Genomic DNA, 16708 nt, shown 5'->3' on the forward strand with positions numbered 1-16708 from the left:
TATGCATATATGATGAACAGAGAGTAGCAGTAGCGTAAAATAGGGGTTGGCGGGTAGTGGGTGGGACACAATGCAGACAGCCCGGTTAGCCAATGTGCGGGAGCACTGATTGGTTGGCCCAATTGAGGTAGTATGTACATGAATGTATAATTAAAGGGACCATGCATATATGATAAACAGAGAGTAACAGCAGCGGGACTATTACAGGGACTAGGATCTGGAGCTTAAATAAGAAATGCTCTACAAATGGCCAGTTTAGTACATGGACATAGTCTTAATATAACCCTATTATTCCTCCTGTGCTCTGCTCTGGTCCAGCCAATCAAGAAAGGACTCCAAGTCTCCTCTTAAACAGATTCGGTGAGTGAGTTTATAAGGATGTGCATAGGAGTGGTTGTTGTCCTTGATTATCTTTTTGGCCTTCCTGTGACATTGGGTGCTGTAGGTGTCCTGGACGGCAGGTAGTTTGCCCCCGGTGATGTGTTGTGCAGACCGTACTACACTGGAGAGCCTGGCGGTGCAGTTGCCGTATCGACAGGATGCTCTCAAATGTGCATCTGTAAAAGTTTGTGAGGGTTTAAGGTGACAAGCCAAATTTCTTCAGAGGTTGAAGAGGCGCTGTTGAGCCTTCTTCACTACACTGTCTGTGTGGGTGGACCATTTCAGTTTGTCTGTGATGTGTGCGCCGAGTAACTTAAAACTATCCAACTTCTACACTGCGGTCCCGTTGATGTAGATAGGGGGATGCTCTCTGCTGTTTCCTGAAGTCCACGATCATCACCTTTGTTCTGTTGACGTTGAGTGAGAGGTTCCTGACACCACACTCCGAGTGTCCTCACCTCCTCCCTTTAGGCTGTCTCGTCGTTGTTGGTAATCAAGCCTACTACTGTTGAGTCGTCTGCAAACTTGATTGAGTTGGAGGCGTGCATGACCACACAGTCATGGGTGAACAGGGAGTACAGGAGAGGTTCAAGGACACACCTTTGTGTTGAGGATCAGCGAAGTGGAGATGTTATTTCCTATCTTCACCACCTGGGGACGGCCTGTCAGAAAGTCCAGGACCCAGTTGCACAGGGCGGGGTTGAGACCCAGGGTCTCAAGCTTAATGATGAGCTTGGAGGGTACTATGGTGTTAAATGCTGATCTGTAATGGATGAACTGCATTCTTACATAGGTATTCCTCTTTTCCAGATGGGATAGGGCAGTGTGCAGTGTGGTGGCAATTGCATCGTTTGTGGACCTATTGGGCCAGCTGCAATTTGCAATTTTAAGTGGATTTAGGGTGACAGGTAAGGTGGAGGTGATATGATCCTTGACTAGTCTCTCAAAGCACTTCATGATGACAGAAGTGAGTGCTATGGGGCAATGGTCATTTAGTTCAGTTAAATTTGCCTTCTTGGGTACAGGAACAATTGTGACCATCTTGAAGCATGGGGGGACAGCAGACTGGAATAGAGAGAGATTGAATATGTCCGTAAACACACTAGCCGTGTGGTCTGCGCATACTCTGAGGACGCAGCTAGGGATGCCGCCTGGGCCGACAGCCTTGCAAGGGTTAACACGTTTAAATGTCTTACTCACGTCGGCCACGGAGAGGGAGGGCCCACAGTCCTTGGTAGTGGGCCTCGTAGGTGGCACTGTATTAACCTCAAAAAGGGCAAAGAAGGTATTAGTTTGTCTGGAAGCAAGACGTCGGTGTCCGTGACGTGGCTGGTTTTCCTTTTGTTGTCTATGATTGTCTGTAGACCCTGCCACATACATCTTGTGTCTAAGCCATTGAATTGTGACTCCACTTTGTCTCTATACTGACATTTTGCTTGTTTCATTGTGTAACGATTGTCCTCCTCCTCTTCTGACGAAGAGGAGTAGTAGGAAGGATCGGAGGACCAATGCGCAGCGTGCGTAAGTGTCCATATTGTTTAATAAGAATAATGAACACTGAATAAAACAATAAACGCCAACGTGAAAAACAGTTCCGTGTGGAATAAACACTGCCTTTTCACCCCGTTACCATCCAGAGGGCGAGGTCAGTACAGATGCATCAAAGCTGGGACCGAGAGACTGAAACACAACTTCTATCTCAAGGCCATCAGACTGTTAAACAGCCGTCACTAACACAGACAGGCTGCTGCCTACAGACTTGAAATCATTGGCCACTTTAATAAATTGATCACTAGTCACTTTAATAATGCAACTTTAATAATGTTTACATATCTTGCATTACTATTCTCATATGTATATACTGTATTTCATACCATCTATATCAAGATAAAACTCTGTGTCTCCTTTTAAACAGGGTAGTTCAGTGTTTGGAAATTGGAAACCATAACAGAACATACTTACAAAGCCACATATAGACAAGTCACCCTGCCAAGAGAGGAACACAGATGTCATTATCTAATCTACACAGCAATTGGAAGCAGTTGTCTGGAAATCTGGTGGGATAATGAGTGTAGAAGATCTGATAAACAGATTGTCCATTGAAAACTCTGATCAAGTCTAGTATCCAAGGTAGGATGTCTAGTATCCAGTCCTATCAGTAGTCCTCCACCTCACTAGGTCAGTAGCCTAGTAAAGATAAATCCCCATAACCCTTTGCCCCTCTCAGCAGCCACACCAAAACTAGCCACAAGTTCAGTGTTGAGTGCTCCTGGCTGGGGGAAGGGTTGTGTGTGTGTATTATGTGTGTGTGTTTTTTTAAACCTTTATTTAACTAGGCAAGTCAGTTAAGAACACATTCTTATTTTCAATAACGGCCTAGGAACAGTGGGTTAACTGCCTGTTCAGGGCCAGAACGACAGATTTGTACCTTGTCAGCTCGGGGGTTTGAACTCGCAACCTTCCGGTTACTAGTCCAATGCTCTAAACACTAGGCTACGCTGCCGCCCCTAAAGTGTGTGTGCCTGCTCGGGTGTGTGTGTGCTCGGGAGTGTGTGCGTTTACAGGTGTGGGATGTTAATTTGATCAGCATTGTCGGAACAAAATAATCCTGCAGCAACAGGATTTGAACATTTTAGTCCATAATGTTGCTTGATCGGTGGTTAGGCTATTAGCTGGACAAAAGTAGGCTACATGAAATGTGCAATACTGTTAAGATAACCGTGTGTTAGTGCAGGTTTTCACTTGAATTTATCTCAATCATGAAGCTCATTGGCATTTCTTGCAGCGTAGGAATATTCTCGGCAGCAAAAAGGTGATTAAATGAAGATCCTACATCTGTATGTGTGCTCGGGAGTGTGCTTGTGTGCGACCCGGTCTGGTCAGTATTAGAAAGTTAAGGATGCACAACCCCCCCACCCCTACCATGCATTGCTATTTCCAGATAATGAGAGAGTGTCCGTGGAGGGGTGGGGTGGGGGTCAGGGGGACTTGAAGAGGGGGTTCGTAAAGGGATCAGATTACCAAATCCCAGTCAGTCTCAAAAGAAAGGGAACATGCACAGGGACTTGATTCAGCCCCATCTGGTCCGATTGTTTGGCAAGCAATTTTGCAGGCAATCCCCAAGAAAACACCAGTGTGGCTGCACTGCTTCCAGATGCGTCCTGCCTTTCTCTCTGCTAGGCTGGTGCACATCTATGTGTGAACACCCAGCAACAACAGCACATTCACAAAGAGAGAGAGAGAGAAAACACAACTGCTGGATCCCAATATACATATACAGTGGGGCAAAAAAGTATTTAGTCAGCCACCAATTGTGCAAGTTCTCCCACTTAAAAAGATGAGAGAGGCCTGTAATTTTCATCACAGGTACACTTCAACTATAACAGACAAAATGAGAAAAAACAAGAAAATCACATTGTAGGATTTTTTAATGAATTTATTTGCAGATTATGGTGGAAAATAAGTATTTGGTCAATAACAAAAGTTTATCTCAATACTTTGTTATATACCCTTTGTTGGTTATGACAGAGGTCAAACATTTTCTGTAAGTCTTCACAAGGTTTTCACACACTGTTGCTGGTATTTTGGCCCATTCCTCCATGCAGATCTCCTCTAGAGCAGTGACGTTTTGGGGCTGTTGCTGGGCAACACGGACTTTCAACTCCCTCCAAAGATGGGGTTGAGATCTGGAGACTGGCTAGGCCACTCCAGGACCTTGAAATGCTTCTTACGAAGCCACTCCTTCGTTGCCCGGGAGGTGTGTTTGAGATCATTGTCATGCTGAAAGACCCAGCCACGTTTCATCTTCAATGCCCTTGCTGATGGTAGGCTTTGTTACTTTGGTCCCAGCTCTCTGCATGTCATTCACTAGGTCCCCCCGTGTGGTTCTGGGATTTCTGCTCACCGTTCTTATGATCCTTTTGACCCCACGGGGTGAGATCTTGCGTGGAGCCCCAGATCGAGGGAGATTATCAGTGGTCTTGTATGTCTTCCATTTCCTAATAATTGCTACCACAGTTGATTTCTTCAAACCAAGCTGCTTACCTATTGCAGATTCAGTCTTCCCAGCCTGGTGCAGGTCTACAATTTTGTTTCTGGTGTCCTTTGACAGCTCTTTGCTCTTGGCCATAGTGGAGTTTGGAGTGTGACTGTTTGAGGTTGTGGACAGGTGTCTTTTATACTGATAACAAGTTCAAACAGGTGCCACTAATACAGGTAACGAGTGGAGGACAGAGGAGCCTCTTAAAGAAGAAGTTACAGGTCTGTGAGAGCCAGAAATCTTGCTTGTTTGTAGGTGACCAAATCCTTATTTTCCACCATAATTTGCAAATAAATTCATAAAAAATCCTACAATGTGATTTTCTGGATTTCTTTTCTAATTTTGTCTGTCATAGTTGAAGTGTACCTATGATGAAAATTACAGGCCTCTCACATCTTTTTAAATGGGAGAACTTGCACAATTGGTGGCTGACTAAATACATTTTTGTATATATATATATATATATACATATATACATATAAAAATTATAATTTTTCAAAAAATGAAAATAAATATATATCTAAAAACTTGCAGCAGCACGACCAAGGTTCTTATTAGCTATTTCCAGCCTTAGCTGAGACGACAAGCAAGTCATTCGTTTTTAGTTTTTACAGCACCTTTCATGTTGTGTATCTGCTCATTTCCCTAATCACCCCATTCACTCTGTCCACTTTGAAATATAGCTGAGTAGTGAAGACCAGAGTCTATCAAACTGTCTCTTGCGGAGGTCATAAGTGAGCTTTTCAAGAGGGAGAAAGTCAAAAATCTGGTCAATCCACATTTTAAACTTAGAAGAAATATTAGAACCCATAATAGAAGAATACATTTCTTAGCAAAGTTTGTGATAGTAAAAACAATTTTTCTCTGTCGGGATCAAGAACAAAGTCCTGTTGGGCATTAAGAAGATCGAGACACGGGGTCATATCAAACTGTACATCTAGTATTTTCTGTGCAGCAGTATGTATAGATTGCCAAAATCTGCCAATCTCTCTACAACTCCAAAATATATGCATATAGGTTCCACTTTCAGAGGTACATATTTTACAGTTAGGAGAAATGTCTGTTTTCATTCTATGGAGTCTCATTGGAGTGTAATAAAATTTGTACAAAAATGTGTAATTAGATTCTTTCATTTTTACATAAGTAGAGGAGCAGTATACCCTTTCGCAAACCTCCTCCCATAACTCATCACTCATAGTCAGACCAAGGTCCTTTTCCCAGATTATTTTCAAAGGAGTAAAGGAGGAGCCTCCTTTCTCAGAAAGGAGTCTATAGATATAAGATATTTAGCCTTTAATGGATTGTGCTGTGACAAGAAGGGTTTCAACTTCATTCAACTGAGTTCTAAACCTCCTCTTGGAAGTAAATGAGGAAATTACATGTCTATTTTGAAGATATAAAAAAAGGGGGATCTTGGGACATTGAATTCACTGCAGAGCTCTTGAAAGGATTTCAGTGTAGTGGGTTTCTAATGAAATAGTCCTGAAAAGGTCCTGATTCCTAGAGCATGCCAAAGATTAAAGTTGGCATCCCTCAGGGCTTTTGGCAAGTCTGGGTTGCCTACTGTAGGCGAGTGAGAACATATTTGGGAGGAAATGCCCAGGTATTTCTTACAGTCCCCCTCCACTCTAGTAGGGTGCTGTAAATCACAAAGGTTTTGGCTATGTTGCCCACTTCACTAAAGTTATTAATGAATATAATTGAGCTTAGGGGCAATGAAGCACAGTATTGGGCTTCTATCTGAATCCACGTTGACTCATGTCTGTTTGTGTTCCATGTTAGCATGTTGCGGATTTGGGCAGACCAGTAGTACAATTGAAGGGAGGGAAGGGCAAGACCACCCTTAGATTCAGGTTTTGATAGAGTGTAGAACTTGATCCTAGGTTTTTTATTGCCCCATATAAATTTGGTGATGCTTTGGTTAGTTGTTTTGAAGAAGGAAACTGGGAGATAGCATGGGAGCATCTGAAATAAGTAGTTCAGTCTAGGGAGGATGTTCATAGGGATGACATTAGTTCTTCCTACTAAGCTAATTGGGAGGGAGATCCAGGTTTGCAGATTGTTCTTGATTTGATCCAGGAGTGGAAGATAATTTTCCTTGAAAAGGCTATTCAGATCTGGTGATGAAAGTGTTTTCTTTCAAATTGTACCAATTATATGCATATCCTGGCTTCAGGGCCTACAGGCAGTTTACTACAGGCAGTTTACTTTGGGCACGTCATTCAGACAGGAAGTGGAGAAAAAACGGGCCTAGCACTAAGAAGTTAATAAAGAAATGTTTTGATTATCCTGACCTGGTCACCATGTACAGTACAATAACAGCCCATTATGGACTATTAGCAGGACAATATACGCTTACCAACACCTCTTTGTATTTTGATACTTTGTGCAAGACAATTGATCAGCATTAAAAACTTTGTGGATGGGACCTCCTGAGTGGCGCAGCAGTCTAAGACACTGCATCGCAGTGCAAACTGCGTTGCTACAGATGCTGGTTTGATACCTTTGCTGGCCGCCACCGGCAGACACTTGAGGCGGCTTTTGGTTTATCTCCCTCTAAAAACAGAAATAAATCATTCTTAATAACAAACTGGCTTTATTTACAAATTAGTGAGAATGTCTCACCCCATGTTCAAGAATGGCCTTTTTCCTCGCTCATGCCTTTTGGCAAACACCAAATGTGTTTGCTTATTTTTTTCTTCAAGCAATGACTTTTTTCTTGCCACTCATTGGAGTTTACGGCTTAAAGTGGCCCTGTGGACAGAGCTTTGCAGCTCCTTCAGGGTTATCTTTGGTCTCTTTGTTGCCTCTCTGACTAATGCCCTCCTTGCCTGGTCCGTGAGTTTTGGTGGGCGGCCCTCTCTTGGCAGGTTTATTGTGGTGCCATATTCTTTCAATTTTTTCTTAATGGATTTAAATGGTGCTTTGTGGGATGTTCAAAGTTTTAGATATTGTTTTATAACCCAACCCTGATCTGTACTTCTACACAACTTTGTCCCTAACCTGTTTGGAGAGCTCCTTGGTCTTCATGGTGCCGCTTGCTTGGTGGTGCCCTTTGCTTAGTGGTGTTGCAGACTCTGGGGCCTTTCAGAACAAGTGTATATATACTGAGATCATGTGACACATCATGTGGCAGTTATATTGCACACAGGTGGACTTTATTCAACTAAATATGTGACTTCTGAAGGGACCAGATCTTATTTAGGGGCCTCATAGCAAAGGGGGTGAATACATATGCATTTTACATGTTTTATAATTTTTTTAAACACGTTATTATTTTTATAATAACTTGTATTAATTCATTTAGAATGATATAAAATCCCATTAGATATTCTCACAGATCAGATTTGCCCTAACGAAGAATCCTCTGTTACTACTGATGGAGTCATGTCATTGAAAAAACATATTTCGATATACTGTAGGCGACATGAGTCTCACTAGTGTTGAGTAATGTGCTGTTAAAAGTGGTGTAGGTCTTATTTATTTAAAAAGCATATTGAAGTTAGAATGTTATGCTCTTAGTACTGTAGCCTACTCCCGACCGTCACATTGTACAGCTCCATTTTTTCTGTTCCATCCTAACTGAAACCCTGAGGGTTTCGTTTTTCATTTTTCTTGGACTAGACACACCATAATATTAATCTAATTAATTAATCCAAATCAATCTCATATACTATGTTCTTACAAAAAAGGTTTTAAATTCTCTAGTACAGCTACTGTTGAAGGCTATCAAATGCTTCTCAAAGAATCCCTCTGGTGGTCAAACTAACACCGGCTAGCATTAATGGTAACAATGGCTGACAATTAAATAAGGTGCCATAGAATTCTGCAGCAGCCCGCAAGGTGTGCTGCAGTATGGAGCACCGTTTAAAGGAGGAACCACTGTACATTCTGCTGTGAATCAAAAATACACTTGCAGATTTTGAATCTGCACGCTCTCTGAGTTCTGTCACTGTTGTCTCATTTTAGAAAGTTTTGTCAATTTGTAGAAAGAGATTTGCAAGTAAATATTTGATTTTCACTCTGCGGGCAGGACCTTTTACTCCTGACCAATCAGTTCCCTTTACCAAAACCACAGCCACCTAACCATTGGCTGGATTGTTCCATCAATCAAATATTAGGAAGTAGCAACAGGCAGTGGAATGAAGAAGTTTGACAAAAAGTGTTCGAAAGTCAGTAGCAAGTCTTTAAACTATAGCTAGCAAATATAGCTATAGTTAATAGTTTTTATTTTCTAGAAACATTAGCTACACTGCAGCGATGAGGGAGTTAGCTAGCTACCTTTCCACCAACAGTTTCAATTTAGTTAGCCATCTAGCTAGCCAATGGCATTTATTTCAACTTTATCAATCAGATGGTTAATTAGCAAATATATATGTTCTCCCCTCACATCTAAAACTGCCTGATAAAGCTAGCCAGTTTATAGCCTCTGACATTCATCCTAGCTTTACTATCTAATGCAATAGCGGCTGTCAATGCAATGACTGGTCTAGAGTTCGTCTGAAATGAACCATTATATTTCACATGATAAAAAAAACGAATGTCACGCCTTTTCACTCCCCCCACAAATCAATATACACTGATAAAAGAGACAATTACCTTCAATTAGATAATTTTGGTTAAATTTATTCCTCCTTTCTTGATCATGTGGTTGGCTACTTTCTGATATTTAATTGAGGGAACAATCCAGAAATGTTAGGTAGCTGTTGTTTTGGCAGAGGGATCTCATTGGTCAGGAGTATTTGATTTATTTAACTAGGCAAGTCAGTTAAGAACAAATTCTTATTTACAATGACGGCCTACGAACAGTGGGTTAACTGCCTTGTTCAGGGGCAGAGCAACAGATTTTTACCTTGTCAGCTCGGGGATTTGATCTTCCAACTTTCCGGTTACTAGTCCAATGCTATAACCACTAGGCTACCTGCCGCCCCGTAAAAGGTGGCCCCAGAGCACAAGTCAAAATTTGACTTTCGAATCTCTTTCTACAAATGCACAAAACTTTCTACAATGAGACAACAGTGACAGAACTCCAAGAGCAGAACTCCAAGTGTATTTTAATTCACAGCAAAATATTCATAGTCGTAAATGGACTTGCAACAATTATGAAAATAAATTATGCTTGCAAATCTAATTCAATGTATTGAAATGTCATGTTACAAGTTTGCAACTGTTGTTCCATCTTATACACATCATGATACAAGCTTGCAAAATGTAATTACACATTTGCGAATTGTACTTCCGAACCCCAAATACAAATACAAACTCACGTAGTTCTGTCATCATTATAATCCCATAGATATCAGTGAGTGTGTGCGTATGGCATGTGTGTGTGAATATGGTTTTATGATTTCCGTGAGTGTCAAATAACATTTTATTTGTCACATGCTTCGTAGACAATGGGTATAGACTAACAGTGAAACTATAGACTAACAGTGAAACTCTTACAACAATGCAGAGTTAAAGACTAGATTTAAAAAAAAATAATAATAGTGACACAGTGTATAATGAATAAAAATAAAGAGTAAAAATAACGTGGTTATATACAGGGAGTACCAGTACCGATGTGCAGGTGTACGAGGTAACTGAGGTAGCTATATACTGTACATACTGTATAGGTATGGGTAAAGTGACTAGCACCAGCGTGTGTGTTTGTTTAGAAGTTTTATGGGTTTGGGGTTAGAAGCTATTCAGGGACCTGTTGGTTCCTGTCTAGCTGTGCGGTAGCAGAGAGAACAGTCTGCAACTTGGGTGGCATCCTCTGACATCACCTGTTATAGAGGTCGTGGATGGCAGGGAGCTCATAGGCTCTATGCTCTGTAGCGCCTTGCGGTCAGATGCCAAGCAGTTGCCATACCAGTCAGGATGCTCTCGATGGTGCAGCAGTATAACTTTTTGAGGATCTGAGGGCCCATGCCAAATATTTTCAGCCTCCTAAGGGTGAAGAGGTGTGGTCGTGCCCTCTTCACGACTGTGTTGATGTGTTTGGACCATGATAGATCCTTAATGATGTGTCCATTTTCCTGTAGTCCACGATCAAGTCCTTTGTCACACTGACGTTGAGGGAGAGGTTGTTGTCACTGCAAGGTCTCTGACCTCCTCCCTATAGGCTGTCTCATCCCTATCTTTTCCTCTTCAGAGGGCCTGGTCTATTGTAGGGTGTCGGCGATTAGGGCCTGGTCTGGGGTGAGCAGTGTCCTGCGCCGCCGAGTCATTGAAGTAAAATTCTTCATCCAAATCGAGGTTAGTGATCAATGTTCTGATGTCCAACAGATATTTTCAGTCATAGGAAACGATGGCAGAAACATTATGTACAAAAACAGTTAAGATCAGTGCAAAAAAACACACACAGAATAGCATAATTGGTCAGTAGTCTGTAAAATGGCAGCTATATATCCCAGTGACATCAGGTGTGAGCAGCTGTGTGTGGTGTGAGCAGATGTACCTGGTGTGTGTGTGTGTGTGTGTGTGTGTGTGTGTGTGTGTGTGTGTGTGTGTGTGTGTGTGTGTGTGTGTGTGTGTGTGTGTGGGTGTGTGTGTGTGTGTGTGTGTGTGTGTGTGTGTGTGTGTGTGTGTGTGTGTGTGGGAGGGGGGGTTCAGTGGATGACTAATCCTAGTATAGCACAGCAATGTGCGTGACGCCATGCACTTTTACAGGCCTCTCAGCTATGCAGCACAATATGAAGCAGGTAGGCAGATGAGACCGGGGGCAGCGCTTCTTGTTGACCAGCTGCATCTTCAAAGCAGAACCTCTCTCAGCCTATCAGACGAGCCAGAGCCAGCAGGCTGCCTGGGACTGGTATGTCTCAATCAGGTACTCAGGGGGACAGCGAGTCATGGTTGGGGTCAACTCCAAATATACAGCTGTGGTGCTAGTTCACTTGTGGTATCGTAAAGCCTGATGTGAATTTACTTCGTTTTCAGCAAATGTGTACTAATAATGTATGCCTCAGAGAGACAGATGGCTCGATACGCAAGTCACACCAGCATTATATTACCATTGCACTCACACAAACCTACTACAGTATGCCCTGCTCACTCACTGACTCGGGTTCTTACACACGCTCTTTCTTACGTACTCAAACGAGGAGGACCAGCTGCCTTAAGAGGGGTTAAACCCAACCAGTAAGAAAAGGGGTGTGGAGAAAGAAGGAGGGAGCGGGAGAGAGAGGGTGAGAGAGAGGGGAAGAGAGAGGGAGAGAAGGGGAGAGAGAGGGAGGGCAAAGGAGAGGGGCCATATAAAACCAGCGGAACACAAGCCACCCTTTATCCTGACAGTCTGTCACGCTCTGCGAGCATTCACAGGAATCACACACAGGCTCCCCCAGCGCTCAAACACTCACTTACTTAGCTCTCTCTTTCTCTCTCACACACTCCTACAGGGAATCACACACAGGCTCCCCCAGCGCTCAAACACTCACTTACTTAGCTCTCTCTTTCTCTCTCACACACTCCTACAGGTAAACACACACATACACCGGCTGCACTCACAAAGGACTGGAGGATGGCTGTGTCCATGAGAAGAATGAATGGGTCCTGGCGAGGGTTGACTCTAGCCCTGGTTCTCTGTGCTCTGTTCCTACACAGTGAGTAGTACATCTCTTTACACCTTTCTACCTCATGGCTCAAAAGTTATCTGTGTCTTACATGCTCAATCTTGAACTATGGATAACTCTAGTAAACTAACTCTAAGCATGGTACCTCAATTAACCTAAGCCTGACTGACGCAGGTATAGATGACCCAGGTATAACAAGCCATGGGAGTGTTTATGAGCATGTGTAATATGCTGTGCAACATGAATTCCGAACTTAAACTTTCCCCCGAGAGATGAACATGCTAATAAAATGTTCCATAATGTAGCTTAAATTATCTTAAATTACATATGGCTTTTTCACAAGTGAGTTCTGTAATAATTTTGTTATTATGGTGTGACATGAGGCAGCTATGAGGTTTTAGGAGTTTAAGGCTGGTAAAAAGTTGCGGGTGTAGCTAGCCGACACAATGGGGAAAGTTGCCATTAAAAATAATGATGAACTACATCCTGAGAACAGTGTGTGTGTGTGTGTGTGTGTGTGTGTGTGTGTGTGTGTGTGTGTGTGTGTGTGTGTGTGTGTGTGTGTGTGTGTGTGTGTGTGTGTGTGTGTGTGTGTGTGTGTGTGTGTGTGTGTGTGTGTGTGTCCCTTTGAAGGGATGGAACGCTCACTCCTTCTAAAACATTTTCTGCTCATTTCAGATGTAGGTCCATCAGGCAGCTTTTACTCAGATTAAATATTTTTAAATTGGGGAAATATACTTCTGGAAGTTCAATTTGATCTTCGCAGTGTGTTTGGGGGCTTTTCATCTGTGTTTCCAGAAGTTTAATTGGAGAAGGAAGTTCATCCTGTGTTTGTTTCCTGCTTCTCCTGTGGAGATGCATCCTGTTTATACTATTAGCCAGCAGGATGGGTGGGAAGAATGAATGGATGTAAGTGAAAGAGAGATGTGGGACTGTGACTCAGCAGGGAGTAAAATTACATCCACAAGATGACGCCCCTTAGGTGGTGGAAACTGTCATACTGTGTGTGTGGTGGGTATTTCTGTTTATACGGGTACCTCTCTTTTCCTCATGTTGGGAAGGTGTGAGTGGAAGCTAGAGCTATCAGATCCAAACCACACTCTTAAGTCTGTTAATATAGATGATAATTGCCTGGTGATGTTATGGTTTGAAGATGAGACTGGTGGGACTGGTGTTGGTTCGGTCTGCGTGATGACTTCTCCAGAACTCCATAGTGGCTCATCTGGGCACTGAGACGGTAAAACATAAGCTCTTTGGCACAGTGTAAACTGGGGGAACACTATGCCAGACTAACCAGTAGGATGGAAAGGAACATGCGCACAGCACACTAGAAAGGCACATTAAGATTCATCTTAATCTGAAACAGAGACACATGTATTGTGCTTTTACTATGCCTTTAATTGTAGGCTATTTAGTTACTTTATTTGGAGTCTCCTTACAAATGGTTATTAGATGTTCAACTAACTGTCAACTATTTAGATCAATATTGTCAAATTGTTTGAAATAAAACCCTTTACATGAGTAGAGCGTTTCCCATTCCTGCCCAGGTTAACAGCTCTTGGGTTTCACTTTGAGAATAGCACAGGGATGTTGCCACAAGTCCTCCCTATATCCTCCTCCATTCCAGACCACACTCCACCAATCACACTAACCTGCTACATAGTTGACACTTGTGTGCCACCGGCACTGCTATGTGAATTTGCCAAGGAATGGTGAGCATAAGGTATTGGAACACAACATTGGAACATTTCTGCCAAACTCGGGAACATAATCAGCTGTAGATGGTTGCCATGGTGATTCAGTTGTGTGTGTAAGGGCCTAGGTGACTGGTGTTTTGTAGGAGCTGGTGGTAATGATTTTAAAATAATGTGTCCCATATCTGCCCCCATGATCCCTGTCCCATATCTGCCTCCATGATCCCTGTCCCATATCTGCCTCCTGATCCCTGTCCCATATCTGCCCCCATGAACCCTGTCCCATATCTGCCCCCATGATCCCTGTCCCATATCTGCCTCCATGATCCCTGTCCCATATCTGCCTCCTGATCCCTGTCCCATATCTGCCCCCATGAACCCTGTCCCATATCTGCCCCCATGATCCCTGTCCCATATCTGCCCCCATGATCCCTGTCCCATATCTGCCTCCATGATCCCTGTCCCATATCTGCCCCCATGATCTCTATCCCATATCTGCCCCCATGATCCCTGTCCCATATCTGCCCCCATGATCCCTGTCCCATATCTGCCCCCATGATCCCTGTCCCATATCTGCCCCTATGATCCCTGTCCCATATCTGCCTCCATGATCCCTGTCCCATATCTGCCCCTATGATCCCTGTCCCATATCTGCCTCCATGATCCCTGTCCCATATCTGCCCCCATGATCTCTATCCCATATCTGCCCCCATGATCCCTGTCCCATATCTGCCCCCATGATCCCTGTCCCATATCTGCCCCCATGACCCCTGTCCCATATCTGCCCCTATGATCCCTGTCCCATATCTGCCTCCATGATCCCTGTCCCATATCTGCCCCCATGATCTCTGTCCCATATCTGCCCCCATGATCCCTGTCTCATATCTGCCCCCGTGATCCCTGTCCCATATCTGCCCCCATGATCCCTGTCCCATATCTGCCCCCATGAGCCCTGTCCCATATCTGCCCCCATGAGCCCTGTCCCATATCTGCCTCCATGATCCCTGTCCCATATCTGCCCCCATGATCTCTGTCCCATATCTGCCCCCATGATCCCTGTCTCATATCTGCCCCCGTGATCCCTGTCCCATATCTGCCCCCATGATCCCTGTCCCATATCTGCCCCCATGAGCCCTGTCCCATATCTGCCTCCATGATCCCTGTCCCATATCTGCCCCCATGATCCCTGTCTCATATCTGCCCCCGTGATCCCTGTCCCATATCTGCCCCCATGATCCCTGTCCCATATCTGCCCCCATGAGCCCTGTCCCATATCTGCCTCCATGATCCCTGTCCTATATCTGCCCCCATGATCTCTGTCCCATATCTGCCCCCATGATCCCTGTCCCATATCTGCCCTCATGATCCCTGTCCCATATCTGCCTCCATGATCCCTGTTCATTATCTGCCTCCATGATCCCTGTCCCATATCTGCCCCCATGATCCCTGTCCCATATCTGCCCCATGACCCCTGTCCCATATCTGCCTCCATGATCCCTGTCCCATATCTGCCCCCATGATCCCCCCTTTTCAACCACTTTTCTAAACTACAGCTCTCTGGCTGTACAGACATAAAGAGGTTGGAAGTCAAGTTCCATGATGTCAGTATTCTCCAGAAGAATACTACTTTAATGTTTCACGGTCAGTTAACATTGTCTCTATATTGAGGAGTTTAAATTATTATTCAATAAAAAAAAATGTGTTACTTTTACCCCCAATTTTGTGGTATCCAATTGGTAGTTACAGTCTTGACTCATCACTGCAACTCCTGTAGAGACTCAGGAGAGACGAAGGTCAAGACCCGAGAGAACATTGAGACCAACCACATGACCCCCAAGCACTGGAGAAACACAACCCAACCAAGCCGCACTGCTTCTTGACACAATACCCACTTAACCCAGAAGCCAGCCGCACCAGTGTGTCGAAGGAAACACTGTGCACCTGGTGACCCTGTCAGCATGCACTGCGCCCAGCCTGCCACAGGATTTGCTAGTGCGCGATGGCATAAGGACATCCCGGCCGGCCAAACTCTCCCCTAACCCAGACAACTCTAGGGAAATTGTTCGCCGCCCCATGGGTCTCCCGGTCAGCTGCGACAGAGCCTGGACTCGAACCCGGAATCTCTAGTGGCGCAGCTAGCACTGTGATGCAGTGCCTTAGACCACTGCACCACTCACTCATTTTGTTTTAATAATGTCTTGGTGTTTTGATGAATCCAGCATCAGTTCAGAGAACAGTTGTGGTCTTGTTCATGGAGGGTATTTGCTGTGGATAAGGTTTAATCAATGGCACAGTGGATTTAGGGTTAGTGATGTCATTAGCCCAGAGAGGGAATGAGAGGAGAACAGCTGATTCCAGGGTTCTACTAAAGAACCTTCTTTGTGCTTCTACTCAGAAGAGCCGGACATGACCCATACAGTACATGTCTCTGGATATATCTGGAAACCAATAAACTAATTTCCCAGGGGCCACTGGGCTTATCTTTCATACAAATATGCGTGTTTGTGGATAGTCTGATAGCAGCATAGCATGCAAAGCCTGCATCTGGGGAGAGAACATTGAGACCAACCACATGACCCCCAGACACTGGAGATCCACTGTGGTGAATTACAGTTGGAGGCTACAGTTACAGTTGAGCTGTATCTACAGCAGTTGCAGCATGGCTATGGTGACTAAAAGTTGACAGTGGGTAACTGAGATGGGAGCCTCTGTGTAGCCATTAGGGCTCCTAAGCACCTGACAACGGAAGGCCATGCATTCCAATGGTACGTGTAGGGCTGAGATGTTGCAGCAGGAATGCCAATGCAAACCTTTTTTTCAGAGGTGTAGGCCACTGACTGAGACAGATGGGGAGAGATCGAAAGAGTAAGAGAGAGACGAAGAGAAAAGAGAGAAGAAGACAGAGGGGGGGGGATTTCTATGACTCAACTCAATGGTGAAAGTGTTAAGCTGAACTAACATTCTACTCTTATCCAAGCCAGATGTTCAAACTACACACTTTCATCACAAACACTGATTGAGTTTATGTTCCCGTTTCCCGT

General features: G+C 44.0%; 1 protein-coding gene across 2 annotated transcripts in view; it reads left to right on the forward strand.

Moving 5' to 3' along the window:
- Positions 1-11676: 11676 nt before the first annotated feature.
- Positions 11677-16708, forward strand: part of LOC109908219 (uncharacterized) — a 52999-nt gene continuing 47967 nt past the window's right edge. The window contains exons 1-2 of one of the 2 annotated variants that reach the window (XM_031794484.1): positions 11681-11799; positions 11878-12003. In XM_031794484.1, the coding sequence (XP_031650344.1) occupies positions 11922-12003 (82 nt within the window). In that variant the 5' untranslated portion in view covers positions 11681-11799; positions 11878-11921. Of the gene's footprint in view, positions 12004-16708 lie in introns of both variants that reach the window. The other variant, XM_020506780.2, reaches the window with a different exon arrangement.

The sequence above is a fragment of the Oncorhynchus kisutch genome, linkage group LG17 (genome assembly GCF_002021735.2).
Source record: "Oncorhynchus kisutch isolate 150728-3 linkage group LG17, Okis_V2, whole genome shotgun sequence".
Lineage (NCBI taxonomy): Eukaryota > Metazoa > Chordata > Actinopteri > Salmoniformes > Salmonidae > Oncorhynchus > Oncorhynchus kisutch.